This window comes from Uranotaenia lowii, chromosome 2 (assembly GCF_029784155.1).
Source record: "Uranotaenia lowii strain MFRU-FL chromosome 2, ASM2978415v1, whole genome shotgun sequence".
NCBI lineage: Eukaryota > Metazoa > Arthropoda > Insecta > Diptera > Culicidae > Uranotaenia > Uranotaenia lowii.
The window spans coordinates 321,322,407-321,339,531 of record NC_073692.1 but is presented as its reverse complement, the minus strand read 5'-3'; the positions used below and the strand labels follow the sequence as shown (position 1 = coordinate 321,339,531).

The 17,125-nt window shown below is 38.0% G+C and overlaps 1 protein-coding gene across 1 annotated transcript; it reads right to left on the bottom strand.

Annotated features, from left to right (window-relative positions):
* Window positions 1-259: 259 nt before the first annotated feature.
* Window positions 260-4,712, bottom strand: LOC129747858 (melanization protease 1-like). Its single transcript, XM_055742233.1, has 5 exons — window positions 4,475-4,712; window positions 4,269-4,414; window positions 3,911-4,203; window positions 705-994; window positions 260-639 (listed from the first exon to the last, which is right to left on the bottom strand). The coding sequence occupies exons 1-5, from the start codon at window positions 4,539-4,541 to the stop codon at window positions 326-328; spliced, it is 1,110 nt and encodes a 369-aa protein (XP_055598208.1). The 5' UTR covers window positions 4,542-4,712; the 3' UTR covers window positions 260-325.
* Between the last annotated feature and the right edge of the window lie 12,413 nt (window positions 4,713-17,125).

Here is a 17,125-nt window from a genome sequence, read left to right as displayed (position 1 = left end):
GGCGGATCGTTATTGAAAAACTTATCCGGTACAACTGTGTTCGATGTTTACTCTTGGGCTCGAACTCGCGGACATCGGCTCAGGATACATTAATTATAATTTTGTGCAAAAAGTTGAAAATTCTACCTTTCTTACAAAGTAAAACACAATAAATGCCACTGAAAATAGTTGTTTACTAGAAGATAGCCATAACCCAAGCTATACTATCCTAATTTACAGCTTCCAATAATGCTTTCGAAGATGTGCAAAACACAGTTGATTATTATGTAATGTTTTTATGAAACTAAATGGTATACCTATTTGAATTCTGTTTCCTGCTTTCAATTCATTCCACCAAATTCTCCTCAATCCAAGACATAAAGCTGGAAACTCTGGTGTAGATACCTGGTATTTTGCCAATTCCGCATTCTGTCCCGAAGCTCACAATTCCTACCAAAAACCAATTTCCTCCATAGTTAACCATCAAGGGACCCCCCGAATCTCCCTTGCATGCGTCTTCAAATCCATCGGTAACTGATCTCGCACACAGATGATTGTCGGTCAACTTTCGAGTATCGTACAAATTCGCGTATTGTTTTTTACAGCTGTCCAAGGTTGTTATTACTAAACTTGCATATTTTTTTACCTCGCTGCTGATACCTAATAAAAACAATAAATAAGGGACACTGGTAACCTAGGATCATGAATTTTGTTTTGATACTTACCATCCTCATGACCACCCCAGCCGACGACGCTGGCGTTATGATGCGTGAAAAGATTTCGTCGCAAAGCTTCAGAATGAGGCAAACAGATGGGATTTATAATTTTCGTATATTTTTCGGGCAACGGTTGGCGCAATTTAAGCAGGGCTATGTCAGCTTTCTGCCTGTTTCGGTATTCCGGATGAATCGTTATGGTTTGAATCTGGGCTCGTAAAACCTTCGGGTTGCAGTTGTTGTACTCGTCGCAATCCGGATTGCTCGTCAAGTTGTATTCACCAATGAGCGCAATGAGGCTAAAAACAAAAATAAAAGAATATTAGAACATGAAATCTTGTGAATCTTTGTCAATCCTAGGTGTAGATACAGTATGACCCATAAAAAATGCGAAAATCTGTCATCAAGGTTCAAAAAAAAACTTTTCTTCATATTTACATGATTCAAATCTAGAAAAGCATAATCTCGATGGCTTTCGTTCTAAACGACTCTCTCCAGCCGAGATCTGTATCGGGAGCATACCTTCGAAATATAAGCCACTGAAAGTAAAACCCACGCCTCAGAGATGGAAACCTTCAGATAATGGACACTGGAGTGAAAGTGTCCACTGGGTTTTGCTTGAACATACGCCTTTATCAAACAATCGAAGAGTTTCAAATCCGGACTGCTCGGAGGCCAAAACTTCATATTTTTCTCCAGCCAGGTTTGGGTTCGTTTCGAGGTATGGCATGGGCTTCATCATGTTGGAAAACAACATTCTCTGGTTCACCGAAGTTTGTCCGAATCCACTGAAGCATCTGGTTCTTCAAAATGTCCGCGTAGACTTCAGTATTCACTTTTATTCCAGCTTTTATGAAAACAGGATGCATCTTCAATCCATCCGAAGTAAACGCTTCAAATACCATGACTTTGGGTGGAGGCTGAGTAGTAAAATTGAATATCACATTCTCTGGAACAACCCTAGGCTTCAAGGGAAATATTCCGGTCCTTTCGTGAACTGGACACCGGATCAATCGAAATAAGAGTTTCATTCTGAGAACACGACGATCAGCTGCTGTTATTCAACTTAGACAGAAATCGCTTTGAAATCTTGCCTTTGATGATGCATTCAGGTCATCTAATCGAATTGGAACTTTGGCAACGAATTTCAGCATGAAAACATGAACTAGATTTGGAACTTGGAATGTTTTGACCATTGCCCAGTCAGATAAGCTGGCTCAACTTGCTAGAGAAGCTAAGAGTTGGTTTCGAAAGAATAATCGTAGTAAGATTCAGAACACGGGTTAGAAACCTTACAATGGTCCAATGTTATGCGCCATCTGACGTTGCCGATTTGCAGGAGGAAGAGCTGATTTGCAGTCATTTGAACAAGGAAGTTGAGAAAATTCCGAAGGGTGATTTTCAAATCCACTAAGACGACTCCAACACTAAGATTGACTCTTAGAATCAGCACTTTGAGCGCATCTTGGGGCGCCGTGGTCTAGAACAGATGAGCGAAAACATAGAGCAATTTGTAGAGTTTTTTGGCAACAACATGGTGATCGGTAGATCGCTCTTCCCCCATCGACCAGCACATAAGGTCACTTGGGTATCCCGAGATGGCCGAATAGAAAATCAAATTGACCACATCTGCATCAGCCGAAAATGGAAAAGGAGCCTTCTTGATGTCCGCAAGGTCCTCGTGTATTGACGACAATCGCCTCTCCCCTCTCCCTGACGCGACGTTTGCGTCGTTGGGGTCGAGGTTTGGCTTTTCTCGTCTCCGTACCTTTGGGCCTTCCCCTTCTGCGCGATACCGTTTGCCATCCGGTAATTGCGCTCGTCGGCTCACCTGACTTTTCTGCAGGGCCTTCCGCCCGCTTGGAAGCGCTGGCCGCAGGATCCTGCCGGACATACGGATACTTTGCTCTTTTTTAGGGTCTCCGGGTCTGAGTTCCCCGGGAGACCCTCTCTTACGTTTGCTGTTGCCACCAAACGCAAGACCGCCCTCTGTTTGGGCAAAGGCATTGACCTTCTTCGGGCGGATAGTGTCCGCCTTCAGAGGGGTCTCTGCTGGCCCTCGCTGCTTTGGTCTGGCCTCGGGCTCCGCAAGACGTTCCACCACAGCTTTGTTGGCTGCGATGAAAAGCTGCATCACCCTGGCTAGCTTCTCGCGTATTTCCTTGTTGATGTTGGACTTCCCCTTCACACATTCCACAAGGTCAGCGATGCCAGCCATGGCCGTGACCAACTATACCGGAGCTCCCGGATCTTGAGTTCCGGGGAGCTCAGTGGGTCCTCCAGCGCTTCCTGTACTTCCTCGTACGGGTCCGCTCGAACCTCGCTCGGCGTTTCCACCGACTCCGCCGTCGGGTCCACCGGGTTGGCAGATTTCCTAAGCGGTGAACGCCTGAGGCTACTCCCGCCGAACAGATTCGGGCTCTCGCCTTTGTCCGTTCCGTCCCTTTTTATATTATTCGTGTTTTTGCTCATTTTGAATCCCACGAGTAGCTAGGTAAGAGACGGTCCACTGCGCCAGTGACCTGCTTAGCGCAGCAAGGACTGGGATACTGTGGGGTGTGTCCCGGTGCCCCACAGGCAACCGTTAGAGACTGGCGTGACTTAACAACCCGCCAGCCTTCCAGGTACATCGGCACGGTTAAGCTTTACACCTTCACCAAATGGAGTCGGTTTCCGATAGTAATTCCATTGCCCTGATCAGTGTTAGATAGCGAGGGTCTTCATAAAGGGGGGGCGGGGGGGGGGGGGTAGTTCTCTCGGCCGTACATCTGCATAAAGCAGACACGTTTCCACTCTGCACCACGGGGAGGTGGAACTACTTCGCAGCACCCGCTTACGATATGCGGAACTGGAAAAGGCAGGTAAACGAGGTTGTAGGCGGGACAAGAGAGCCTGAACAAATTCTCTAGCCTAAGAAGAAGAAAGAACCGCCGCCATGGGAGATATACGATTACTACATATATAACATTTCTCGCCGCCTTAGTGGTGCATGGACTAATGCAAGAATGGCGCTGAAAGACCGAGCAGGTTAGTAATTTTTGTTAATTTTCTATCGAATACCTAATTATTAAATTTGCGGAGCCGAAAAAACGCGTGTTGACGATTTAGTACACGCCTACTATGTTCTCGAGAGAAATATATCTATTGAATTCGCATGAAAAAGTGTAAATTATGTTATGAAGGTGACAAACGAGGCACAACGAATGGTTACTCACTTTTCTGGCTTCACAAACTTGACGCAATGTGCCGCTGTAAGGACGTATCGATAGTTGATCAAGGTACCGCCACATTTAACGGATCGGATCCCTCTTACATCGAATTCTAGGGCCACCGTCCACATGAACTGATCCAAAGCCGTAATATCACCACCATAAATGCGATCTGCGGGAGGATTTACGCCACAATCATCTGGATCCGGTAGCTGCATCCTGTAGTCTTCCGACGATACATCCAAATTCATTTTGATGATCGGGTTTTCCGCCGGTGATAGAGGATCCGCACAGCAAACCTAAAACGATTAAAAAAATGTTTACGCTCGCTTTTAAATTACATCTGTCCATTGATCGATATTACCATTTGTTCACCGCAAATACTTATTCTGAGTAGGTTTCGCTCTGCCGCCGAAATAGTTGGGCTGTACGCTAGTTTTTTAAGCTCAGGGCATCGGTCTATGTGGACACATTTTCCTGATTCAGCCTTCGAAGTTATGCAGTGTCCATCTGTCAAACGAATAAGGCGTCACAAACATCCATCGAAATAATTGTCATACAAAGCTTTACCTGCGCTCAAACAAGGATCCAAATGTAACAGAATTACGGAAACTATGATGAACCACAACTTTGGCATAGCTCGAACAGGAATTTTGCAAAATTTCAACGACTAACGATTCTTGACTCGAACGCAATCCTGACAAGACCGACAGACTAACACCTTGACCTATGAATGGCACTTACTAAAATGGCTAAACCGATTAATGGTTCGGGATGTGAGCGGTGGTGAGTATAAGAATCCGAGCAGAGACGTCAGCTCTGCTAGAATGGGCTGGCGTCCGCGTCGCGAGATTTTGAACGATGGCAAACGCACCCAGCACGGGCTTGTTGTCGCGCATCGGACAAAGAAATCGGTAGAACTTCCTTGTTCCAGCTACCAACTCAGCGATGAGATTTTTTTTTGTTGTTCTCGTAGAATGACAGATTACAACAGACGCCATGGCGTCGGCGGCACAGATGCCTTAGTTGGGCAGATCTGAGAGCGAATTAATGGACATAGACCTGAATCTGCGCCACTTACGATCGACAGCTGAGCTGAAATGGGGATTCCTGGTTTGTATTTTTTGTTTTTTGATTGAACAAATTGATTGAAGCTTTAGGGTAGAGGTTCATACGTTGATTGAGAAGCTAATTACTCACAACAACTAGTTTAGAGAATTTTATAAATAGCTTGAAAAGCTTTCAAGTATGATTTAATTTGCATAACGCTAAGTTGTCTAGGAAATAGCTCTTGGATCAGTATAAGGTACATAAATATTGTATGTATGATGTCGCAGATAAGCGTTAAACAAACACGCTACGCACAAGTGGAGTTTCAGAGAGATTTTGCTAGCTCGAATTTATGCTTGCAAAAGTGTCAAGAGCCAGTGATTATGCTGCATAAATCCAATCTGGAATGAAATTTTAAAAATTGTATTTTGAATGTTAAAATTCCTCCCAGTACATCATTGATGATATATAGGCCTTCCGTTTTTGGCAACATTCCTTAACACTTTGGGTTACCAAAATCGTTCGTTTTTTTCTCAACTTTTTTGTTACCTGTTTTCATAAGTAAACCATTGTTATAATAATTAGCATCACTTTTTGTCAATATTTGACAAATTTCATTTATTTTTTATTATTTGTATCATTTTTAAGACACATTTATTTCTTTTTATTCATTTATTTGGTGTTCCGTCTTCCGACATAACCCTGATGAACAATATTCCTCCAATTCACTCGGTCCATGGCGACCGTTCTCCAACTTCTCGGGCATCCAACATACGCCAGATCACGCTCCACTTGGTCTAACCTATGCTTGCCAGATTGCCCGGATTTATCCGGGTTTGCCCGGATATTTGATGCAAAATTTCGAGAAAGTCCGGTCCGGCCCGGTTGCCCGGATATCTTAAAAGAAGTCCGGATATTGCCCGGATTTTTTCACAATTTTCTCAAAGAAACCAAAAAAAAATCAAAATTTTTGAGTAAGTTTCAGCAAAATCGATTAACGGTATGGAAATTTTCAACGGTTGTTTCAAATAATTTCGCTGATTTTTTTTATAAATCTTTAAATATTCAAGTGTTCCAAAAACTTTTTGGAAGTCTGCAATTACATTAATTAAATATTAATTTCATTTTTTTTTTGCATTGTTTCTTTGCTTTTACATATAATATCACCTAAATTTTGCCCGGTTTTTGAATTTGAAAAATTGAAATCCATGCCCGGATTTTGCCAGGTTTTTTTGAAAAAATGCCCGGAATTGCTAGGCCCGGATGGGAGTGGAAAAAATTATGGCAACCTGCTCTAACCACAGAGAACAGAGAATTCCAACGATACTTTGGAATCAATTTTTGTTTTTTGGCTGAGCCACCAGATGTCTCCAAACATACCAAAGAGAACTGTTAAAACCAAACTGAGAAAAAATAACTAAATTTAGGTCAGTTTTGAATAGGTCACATGAACTGTTTGGCATGTTTCAAGAAAATTGCTGTTAAAGTTTCTTTTCACTTTCGTCTGGTTGCATTATGGAAAAATATCTACTAATTATTTATGTTGACTGCCTCGGTAGTGCAAAAATAAAGAAATGAATAAAAGTTTATCACTGCTAGTTTTTATACAGAGAACCAGAGAACGGGCCCGAACAAAAATCTGCCGAATTCGTGGGAAGAATTCCAAAGGTCGGCTATTTTAAAACCGTTTAGGTAGCCTAAAAACAGCACCATCTAGTGGCTCTTAGCTAAGTAACTCGGCGATTTTGATTGTCAGCATTTGAGAAATCTCAGAACAGAAACAACCCAAAATTGACTTCCAGATCGCATAAAACAGAGTTTAGCTAGTTTTCTTATTTTTGGGGTGCAGCAAAAGCAGCTAAATAAAATTCGCAACTTCATTAATATGCTCGTATCTTTTTTTATTGGCAATGTTGTCTCTTCTAGTACTTGTTTTGCATTGAGCTACTGGCTTTGTTGGGGAAAAGGAGCAAAAATTATTTATTAGTTAGAGGAAACATAAGACAAAGTTTAATTATGAGTATGCATACCATTGTTTAATATGAGTTATTATTCCAAAAAAAATTTTGTTAACATCTGTGCTCCAAATATCGAATATGAGTCCTTCATCAGACCAAAGTAATTACATCAAAATTATCCAGACAGTTTATGAGAATTTAAGGAAATTTGGCCCCTCCGAAATATTCCAATGTTCTATGAACGTAGTGAGAGTTTGGTTCTAGAGTTCCTATAATAAATTCGTACCTACATAATATTATTTAACCTATGACATTTTTTATGGGATTTGAACCAACTCGACATCAAAATTTTACAATTTCATATTCTATCCTTCTGTTATTCTCATAACAGAAACAACGTAACACCACATTTTTTTTTTACCAATGCTTCCAATATACAATTTTTTGAGGAACAAATTATCACTAAACCATTCGTTGAATTTGTATTATGAAATAATTATTCTATTTTCATACTCAAAATCCTAAAAATTCTACTATTTTCATACTCATGATTAAAACTCACAAAAATTGATTTGTTTTTGAATGCTTTTGTCATTAGTAGAGAGTGTAGAAAAAATGAAAAAAATATTAGTACCGGTAACGACACCTACTGGCTAAGTTGAAAAAAAATGGCGTTGAATCCTTTGAAATCATGGTTTGTTCTTACATACAGTTGGAGCTCCAGCCCGACAAGATATCTTTAATATAGTTGTTAAGAAAAACAAGATGTTCCTAAACCTTTAGCATACCATACTTTCAACTACGCGTATCCACACGATCAGAACGATTTTCGAAAAATTATTTTAAAAAAAGGGCATAATCTATGCACATTTTTTAAAATAAAAAAAAAGTCATTGAACACATCCAAAATATTTCCAAGAGATATTTGAGTTTTTATTTGATTTAGCATCCCGGCCAGATTTGACTTATCTCGAAGCTAAATTTGGATTTATGGGCAAGCCTGGATATATCAAGAAAATCCGGAATAAACGATAATCAAAGTAGGTATGAAGCGATACCCGTCAGCATTCTCCTGTACGATCTACAGTAAAAGATACACGGGTACACCTAAGATGTTTTGATGAAGCCATAAAATTTTGATGATTGTGTAGCTTTTACAACATAAGTTTTGGATATATTATAAATTATCCAAAATCATTTGAAAAAATTTACAAGTCTGTTATCTATAAATTTGAATAATAAATGTTCGGCCTATTCGGCCGAATACTAAGCTCAACTATTCGGCTTAAAGGTTTTTGGGCGGTATCCGGCGCCGAGTATTCAGTAAATCTCTAGCTGTGAGCTTTTTGAAATTCTACACACTTTTTTGAAGGTTAATCTCACGGCTGTACTCATTATCTACGGTCACCAGTGAGACGAGATAGACAAATTCTTCGACTTTTTTCTAAGTAAATACACATTTTTTACTATTTGTATGTATAAATTTATAAAGCAAAAAAAAAATTGTCACCAAATAAATTGGAATAAATTTCACCAAACCTTGTATGCAACATAATTGCATTGCATATCGTTGAAATAAAACCTATAAATGAAGTAATTTTTTATCGAAAAATTCTATAAAATCAAGAATATAAAACTAAAATAACCCCCATCTTCCACAATTTGTTTTTGGTCTTGTAATTCTTCAGATAGTTGATTTTTTTTCGAAATGTACATAAAATATTTTAAACTTTATTTAATCCCCCCTTAGATTTTTTTTTTTGGAAATTTCAAAAGGGGAGAGGGAGGGCTGAGAAGAATATGACATTTGTTCCAGCCTAAGAGATTTTAATTAAAAACTGATTACGCTGAATTATTTTTTCAGACGGCCATTTTTACACGATTCTATGTTTTTTATCGATTTAGACTTCGGTGTGGTTAATTGCTTCGGGCGTAGCTTCTTAGAAGAATCCTGGACCGGAATGGCCACTTGGACTCTTTACGGAGGTTCCGCAACACTTTTTCCAATTTTTGAAGTTTAGGAGAACCCCTAGTGTAATCATTCCCTATTTTTCGAAGCACGTATCCAGGCCAGCCAAATATGAATGTTTTTTTAGAAAAACTTGAAAAATCTGTATATTCAATATCAAATTTTTCTCGAATCGAAACCCGACAACAAATCCGAGCAAAATGCAATTTTCTTTACCGAGATTCATGGGGAAAGTGAACAAAATCGTACTTCTTTCAAATTTTTCTTTGAAAATCCGAGCTAGTCCGGATAAATCCTTCAACATGAAATGCTTACTTTACAATAAATAAAACAACATTATCTCTTCGTTTATTATGTCAAGTTTTTTTTTATTTCACTGCGGATCAAACCATGTATTTTGTAAATCTTTCTCCACATTTCACGATACAATTCTTCAGTTCACACTTGAAACTTTTTTTGATTGCGATATTTGGAAAAGCTACTATAATTTGCAGTCGTACACACAAAACTTTCGGGGCTCCAGCATTTACTTTCCTTTAGCAAAAATATTTTTTTACTTTTGAATTAGCAAAAAGCTGAATTAACTTTATTTTAGTAATCAGAAAGTTTATCTTGCTTGATTTTAGTAAAACGTAGGTTTTCTAGCCGCCTTGTTTCTAGACAGCAGCCGCTGCCGTTGGAGACAAAAAAAAACAAACCGACGTGATTCAGTGCCGTTCCGGAAATTCGATGCTGGCGGTTCTTTTAGTGGCTAAGTTAACAATAAAATGGTAGCCAAATCGATACTGGATGTGTACAGGTAAGAGTCGATCAAGAAGTGCAAAATTTTTCTATTAGGTTGCTGCTGCCGGCGGGGCTCCGGATTTTTATTGCAACAGTTCGAAAATCAAAAGAGACCACAGCTGGAATTTCAATGCATGTCCGACACAACCCCGATGCTGATCGCTTGGCATTTTGCTCACCGGAATGTAGGTACGTTCCCAGGATCTGAACAAAATAAGTTCCATTTTACGAAAAGTGTTAAATGGAGTGTCAAAATAAAGAGAAAAATAAATTGAAAAAGAAACTTATTCTATTCAATAATCGAACAATACCACCTTGTACCCCAAGGTAGTGTGTTGGGTCCCCTGTTATTTATCTTGTACATCAATGACATGATAAAATGTTAACAGTACGGTCGTCTCAAACTATTTGCGGATGACTCAGTCTTCTACTGGAGCGGTAATGATTTAGAACTCATTATACGAGAAGCTAATGCGGATTTAAAAAATATTGCAAATTTTTTGAAATACAGAAAGTTGTGTCTGAATCTTACTAAAACCTACTTCATGGTTATTGGAAATCGCAACGCTGAAGCTAGTTCTAATCTGTTTATCGATGTATATGCAATCGAAAGAGTACGCCAATTTAAATACTTAGGAGTACAAATAGATGAAAAGCTGAATTCCGTAGCCCATATCGACTACACTGTCAAGAAGATTGCCATGAAATATGGAATACTTTGTCGGATAAGCAGATATATGACTTTATGATCAAAAATTATCTACGTAAAATCTCTTATTATGCCACATTTTGACTATTGCGCTTCCATACTGCTTCATGCATCAGATACACAAACGAAAAGGCTGCAGAGAATACAAAACAAGATAATACGAGTAGTGTTACGATGCAATCGATATACTCCAAGCGCTCTTATGCTTGATATGCTGCAAAGGTTGACAGTTAAGCAGAGAATTGCGTACAGCAGTTTGATTTTCATACACAAAATGAAGAAAGGAATGTTACCATCTTATTTATTGGATGGTCTGCAGTATGGTATTGGTATACACAGATACAATACAAGAAGAGCTCAAGATTTTAGATTACCAAACACGAAAAAAAAAAATGACCAAACGTTCTGTTATCTACAACGGACTGAAGATGTATAATAACCTGCCGCTGAACATCAAAGACAGTTCGAACTTAAATGTCTTTAAGAAACTGACAATACAATACGTTAAACAGTCAATCTGAAACAATTACCAATCCTAAAAAGGATCATATGGATGTGATGATGATCTGAAGAAGTATCAGATAAAAAATGTGATTGTATCCCATTTACCGGAAAACCATTGCCCAGAATGAATTTTTCCCAGAATGACAAATACCCGAAATCAAACCCCAGAATGAACCATTTCCCAGAAAAAAATTCCCCAGAATGCACCATTTACCAGAAATTTTTTTCCCAGAATGGACCATTTCCCAGATTTTTTTTCCCCAGAATGAAACATTTACCAGAATGGCACAAATCCCAGATTTTTTCTCCTAGTATTTTTATTTGTTTTTTTTTTTTCTAATGAATTCTTGAATATTTCATATGATTCGAAATTAATTTTTTCAAATGATTTTTTAAATGAAACTACGACTTTGAAATTTTCCAACGAAATTTATTTTATAACCAATACTGTGATTTGTTTATGGTTTGGGTACTTTTATTGATTCAATGCTTACCATGGTCCTTTAAAAACCGTTTTGGTATCCGACTCCTCACGCTGCGCGTTCGAACTTGGAAGACGTTTTGTCCTTCACGCTGTCGCGTGGCGGACGGGGCTAAGGGATCACCCCTAGCTTTCACGCAGACCTAGGAAGCCCCGGCAGACCTAGACCAATGCCTTAGGGCCGCCGCTTCCGACGGCGGGTCGGCGGCCTCCTCGTATTTGGGAGCTTCGGCGGCTTTGTGCCGCCTCAGCCCCTTCATCCTCGTTGGTTGCGGCTTTGCCGCAAAAGAATAAAGTTATGTAACCCCTTTTTTTTTGTAACAATTCTTTTTTTTTTTAAATAATTTCTAGTAAGGATAACTATTTTCAATTTTCTGGGAAATGGTTCTTCTGGCGAAAAAATTTCTGGTACATGGTTCATTCTGGTGAAATAATTTCTGGGCAATGGTACATTCTGGCGAAAATTTTTCTGGGGAATGGTTCGTCTGGGGAAAAAAATTCTGGGGAATGGTTCTTTCTGGCGATTGGAATTCTGGGGATTTTTCATTCTGGGCAATGGTTTTCGGGTAAATGGAGTACAACCAAAAAATGTACGGTGATGGACATACGCGGGAGTAAGACAAACAAGTCGTACAAGAATTGATCAAATAATGTAAACATAACTATCCAGAGGATAAATAGTTCCTCCCACTCCTAAAGAAGTGTATGGGATGGAGGAAGGACCAAAATGGGCCTATGGGACCATCACAAAAAAAAAATCTCTCCGAAATTGCAAAGAAAAACAATAAATATAGAAATCTTCAGGTCCGGGCCGAACTTTTCCTCAGGTTTTTGCTAAAAAAAGTGAGCAAAAATTGTGGTGGCATAATTTTTTCTCGTTTGCTAAAAATTTAGTTCGAAAAAATTGCTAAATTGATTGCTAAATTTTAGCTGGTCAAATTTGAGCAAAATTTTGCTAAAATCCGGCCTCGAAAACTTTGTGTGCAGGCACAATTTTCCCGATTGTTTGGATAACGTGCCGCTATTGAGCCACCACTTTTCTGAAACATTTATCAAGCATTTTCCAAGTGTCACAATCATCATGAACGACATAATTATTCTATTCTTGGTGAAGCACAAACCAAGCGTTCACAAAAAAAATTAAAAAAATTTTAAAGTCTCATTTTTTATTTTTATTTTAAACTGATTTTTTGGAGATAGTTATAACGTTTATGAATAAAACTCAACTTAAATTTGGATTTAAATCGATCGATCAGATGATTAACTCTTTCCCAATGTTTGCCCGTAATATAATAACAATCGTTTACTTTAAGATACCGGATACAGAACCCGCTTGATATTGGTATGGATGAATTTTTTAAACAACATTACCTTCTTTTTGCCGCTTTCATATATGACAACAATCATTTAAAAGAAAAAAATCAAAATGTGTCTGAAACGTGATAAAAAAAATTATAAAAATTGGCTGAAACTTGTCAAAACTTGACGGAAAACGACTCAAATAGTAATACAAATTGTTCATTTTTAGTAACAAGTTAAAAAAAAACCTTTTAATTTTGGCAACACAATGCATTCGGGCGTACTATAGACAAATCGGCAATACTCTAATGATTTCCCATTCCGATTTCATTCTGAGATTCAAAATTCTAAATGAAACTTTTCCAACTAAAGTTTTATACTATCGATTCTCATGCTCTTTTATTTTAAAATTATCACACTCACTCTCTGGGACGGCATATGAAAAAAAATATTCACAAGGGCCCCGATAAAAATTGCCTCTGGCCATCCGATGGCTTAATCCAGCCATGCGGAAACTGAAGCAGATTTCAGCATAAAAATTACTCCAATGTATCTCTGCTCATATGTATACAGAATCTGTACACATAAAGGGTGATACGGTCAAAATTTGGTCAAGTGACAACGCATGTAAATTGGTGAATTCGTTTATTTAAAAATCAAATTAAATTTCTTTTTCAAGTTTAATGAGTAAAAAATTCGGGAAAAATATTCAGTTAGGCTTCCGCTTTTCCAAATCCGAATTGCCGGGCCTTACGCGTAACCCCTGCCATCAGATTTTGTACAGCCACCTTGTCCGTTCACCTTCTTCGCCGCAGAAAGCCAGTTTGCCTTGAACTGCTGCTCGTCCTTAGCAGTTTTTTTTCGGTATTTTTTAGGTTCCGCTCGACAATAGCCCAGTATTTCTCAACTGGGCGGAGCTCTGGCGTGTTGGGAGGGTTCTTGTCCTTGGGAACCACCTGCACGTTGTTGGCGGCGTACCACTGCATGGCATTTTTAACGTAATGGCAAGATGCCAAATCCGGCCAAAACAGTACGGAACAACCGTGTTTCATCAGGAAAGGCAGCAGACGTTTATTCAAACACTCTTTCACGCAAATTTCTTGGTTGACAGTCCCGGAAGCTATGAAAATGCTGCTTTTCAAGCCACAGGTACAGATGACTTGCCAAACCAGATATTTCTTCGCGAACTTTGACAGTTTCATGTGCTTGAAAATATCTGCTACCTTTCCCCTTCCTTTTGCCGTATAAAACTCCTGTCCCGGAAGCTGCTTGTAGTCGGCTTTGACGTAGGTTTCGTCGTCCATTACCACGCAGTCAAACTTCGTCAGCATCGTCGTGTACAGCCTCCGGGATCGCGCTTTGGCCGACGTATTTTGTTTATCATCGCGATTTAGAGTCACTACCTTCTTGTAAGTCGATAGTCGTTTTTTGGCTCGATGCACGGTTGTAGACGATACACCCAGCTTATTTGCGGCATCTCGGAGAGAGAGGTTAGGGTTTCGCTTGAAACTACCGGCAACTCTCTCTGTCGTCTCAGTGGTTTTCGATTTTTCCCCGATCCAGACTTCCTGGCTGTCGACAAACGTTCCCCGAACACTTCAATTACATTTGTAACGGTTGATTTGGCAACTCTTAGCGATTTTGCCAGCTTTGCGTGCGAGTAGCTCGGATTTTCGCGATCCGCGAGCAAAATTTTGATACGCTGTTCTTCTTCCTTGGACGGCATTTTGACAATTGAAGAGTGAATTCCAAATCAAAATAGGAGCAACATTCTACACCAGTGGTTTTCAAAGTGGTCCCTACCGCCCCCTTGAGGGCCACTTGTCACTGATTTTGTATACGCTCTACATGTTGATCTTGTTTGATAAGAATATTTTGGAAACAAGAATAATTTTAGATGGCAATGCTTGATAATCTTTAAAATGTATTGTCTCTAAATATCTGATAAACAGGAAATACCTTTGAAAAAATCTGTATTCAAAGGCGTTATCTGTGATTTAGTGATGGATTTTTTTAAAGAAATTGTGTAAGAATTATTTTAGATTAGAGAATTTTTATTTAAAGTTCTTATTTGTTCATCTCGATTTCAATCGGTGCAAAAAACCAATTATGCCATTTGCCATGGATAAACTTTTAATCTTTTCGGTTATCACGAACATTGCCTGGATTTAGTTATTAGAATCTTTTTTAAACTTTAAGACCCGTGAATTTTTGATTAGGACTCAAATTCAGATATCGAGAAGTAATACTATTCTCACGTTATTTGACCAGTTTTAAAGTATTTTTATTTAATAACGCAATTTAGTTTTCAACACTAATGCAAATTAATGGTAAATAGAAAATTTTGTTAACCTAAATTTAAGATATATGAATTGATATCAAACTTATTTATCAGTTTAAGTAAGTGTCCAGGAAACTTTACATAGAATTAAGTGTTTACTGGAGGTTGGAAGCAATACGAGGCCCTTGGAACCAAATGGGTATTAGACTGCTGCAAGCTTTGTATGGAAACTTCAAATTCTTAAATTCTTACACCTCTCATAACCTTTTTTGGTTGTTTTTTCTGCCAGAAATAGCAATAATTTTTTTTTTTTTGCGATTCATCCAGTCCTGAATTAGCGCAACGAGTATTAATTTTGTATGGAAATTTGTAGGGGTAAACAAAATTTTTCATTCAAAAATCGCCAGAGATTTTCTGAAAGTTAAAAAAAATATAACTTTGGATGAAAAATGTTCCTTGATTCTTGCAGTACATTTCTTGCGAACAAAGCACAGACCTAAATTGTACCCCAGAAAAGATATTCAAGCTGTGTAACAGTAAGATGGAAATAAAAAATCTCAAAAAACTGCTTTGCATTGCCAGAGAATTTATTGATTAATATAACTTTGCCATAACATTTCATGGAATTATTAAAAGCTCTAGCAAGCAAAGTCTGCCATTTTTGAATACTTTTCAGTGGATTCAGATTTTTTATTTTGAAATTTTTATAACTTTTTCCATGAAATTCTTAGCTGCTTGTCTTGTAAGCAAAAAATGAAGCTTAAGAATAGTCAAAACCAAAAATTAAAGACCGATTTCATTTCAAGCTTATTTGAATTTTCTGGATGATTTAATGTGCAAAAATTTCTTCTTCCATACAAATTTCCATACAAAATTGAAAAGCGTTGCGCTAACTCAGGAATCAACCAAATCATCTCAAATTTTACACTGATGCTTGGGGACCCAAAAGGCATAAAAAAAACATATGGGAGCAAAAAGTCATTTTTTGCAGCGGTCTAATGGGTATACGCTAAGGTAGCCAGATTGCCCGGATATTTATTGAAAAAATCGCCATAAGTCCGGTCCGGCCCGGTTGCCTGGAATTATTCACTTCATTTGCCAAAACAAACTAGGGTTAGTTGCCCTACTTTGGACCCTTTAAGCGGTGGTTTATATAAACCCATGTTTCTCTCATACATGGACGGGTGTTTTGTTGTTTTAAGAAAACTTATTAGTAGTTAATGGTCTTATCTGCAAGTTTCAATGAGAATTTTAATCCTTGGTTTTGCTAGTTTTGATAAATTTGCGAAGATATGGATGATCAAAATTTCCTACTTTGAACCTACTGTTCCTGTTTCGGTACTAGACTTGTACCCTTTATTGGACCTAGATCTAAAATGCCAGTAAAAAGTAAGATTTCTCGAAAAAACTTCAAAAACCTTACTAAATATTTTATTTTAAATAAAAAACACCATGAAATTATGTAAGGGATTTTGACCGGTTCAAATATACACTTTAATTTCTGTTATGAATATTTCAATTTTTTTTCTCATTAGCACATTTCTCAGCAGCATAATAGCTAGAAGGTTTTTTTTGTGTTTAATTTAGCTTATTTAACTAAAGCTGACAAAAATGTTAGAAATGCTCAATATAGGTTCTTAAGTATGCCCTTATGAAAATTTGTATCTTAATTGAATGGTTAGTATTGAAACAATTGATGTCAGGTCTAAAAATGGAACATCATGGCCGAAAGTGTCCTATTTTTAGACCCTTTACCTATTTTCCGGGTTTTCCAAAGATTTTCAATTATTAAAGGAAAAATAGATAGTTTTGTTCATACTCATCACAGCAAGGGTAGTTTTTCTTTAAAATGAGGCTTGGCCTGTTAAATAATGTGATTTATTCAAAATCTCTCTGATATCAAGAAATTCATCCTGCTAATTAAGATGTCTGTTTTATCATTGAGGAGAAAGTACTTTTCTTAAATAAAGTTTTCAACATATTAGAATAACTTATTATGGCGAATAGCGGTATGATAGGATAAAGCAAGAATAAGAATTCATTATTTGCACAAGAGTTTCTAGAATCTATGCATACGAAATGAGTTATTTCCGATTTTCGCCATTTTAGGACTAAAGTAGTCTCTAGGTCCAAAGTAGGAGCACTCACCCTAAATAAAACCAAATGATACATTCCACGCGCTTGTAC

Coding starts and splice junctions, on each gene's coding strand:
- LOC129747858 (XM_055742233.1), bottom strand. CDS start 4,541: ATGCCAAAGTTGTGGTTCATCATAGTTTCCGTAATTCTGTTACATTTG. Junction 995..3,910: donor AAGTTTGTGAAGCCAGAAAA/GTGAGTAACCAT, acceptor TTTTGTTTTTAG/CCTCATTGCGCTCATTGGTG. Junction 640..704: donor CTGGGGTGGTCATGAGGATG/GTAAGTATCAAA, acceptor TGTTTTTATTAG/GTATCAGCAGCGAGGTAAAA.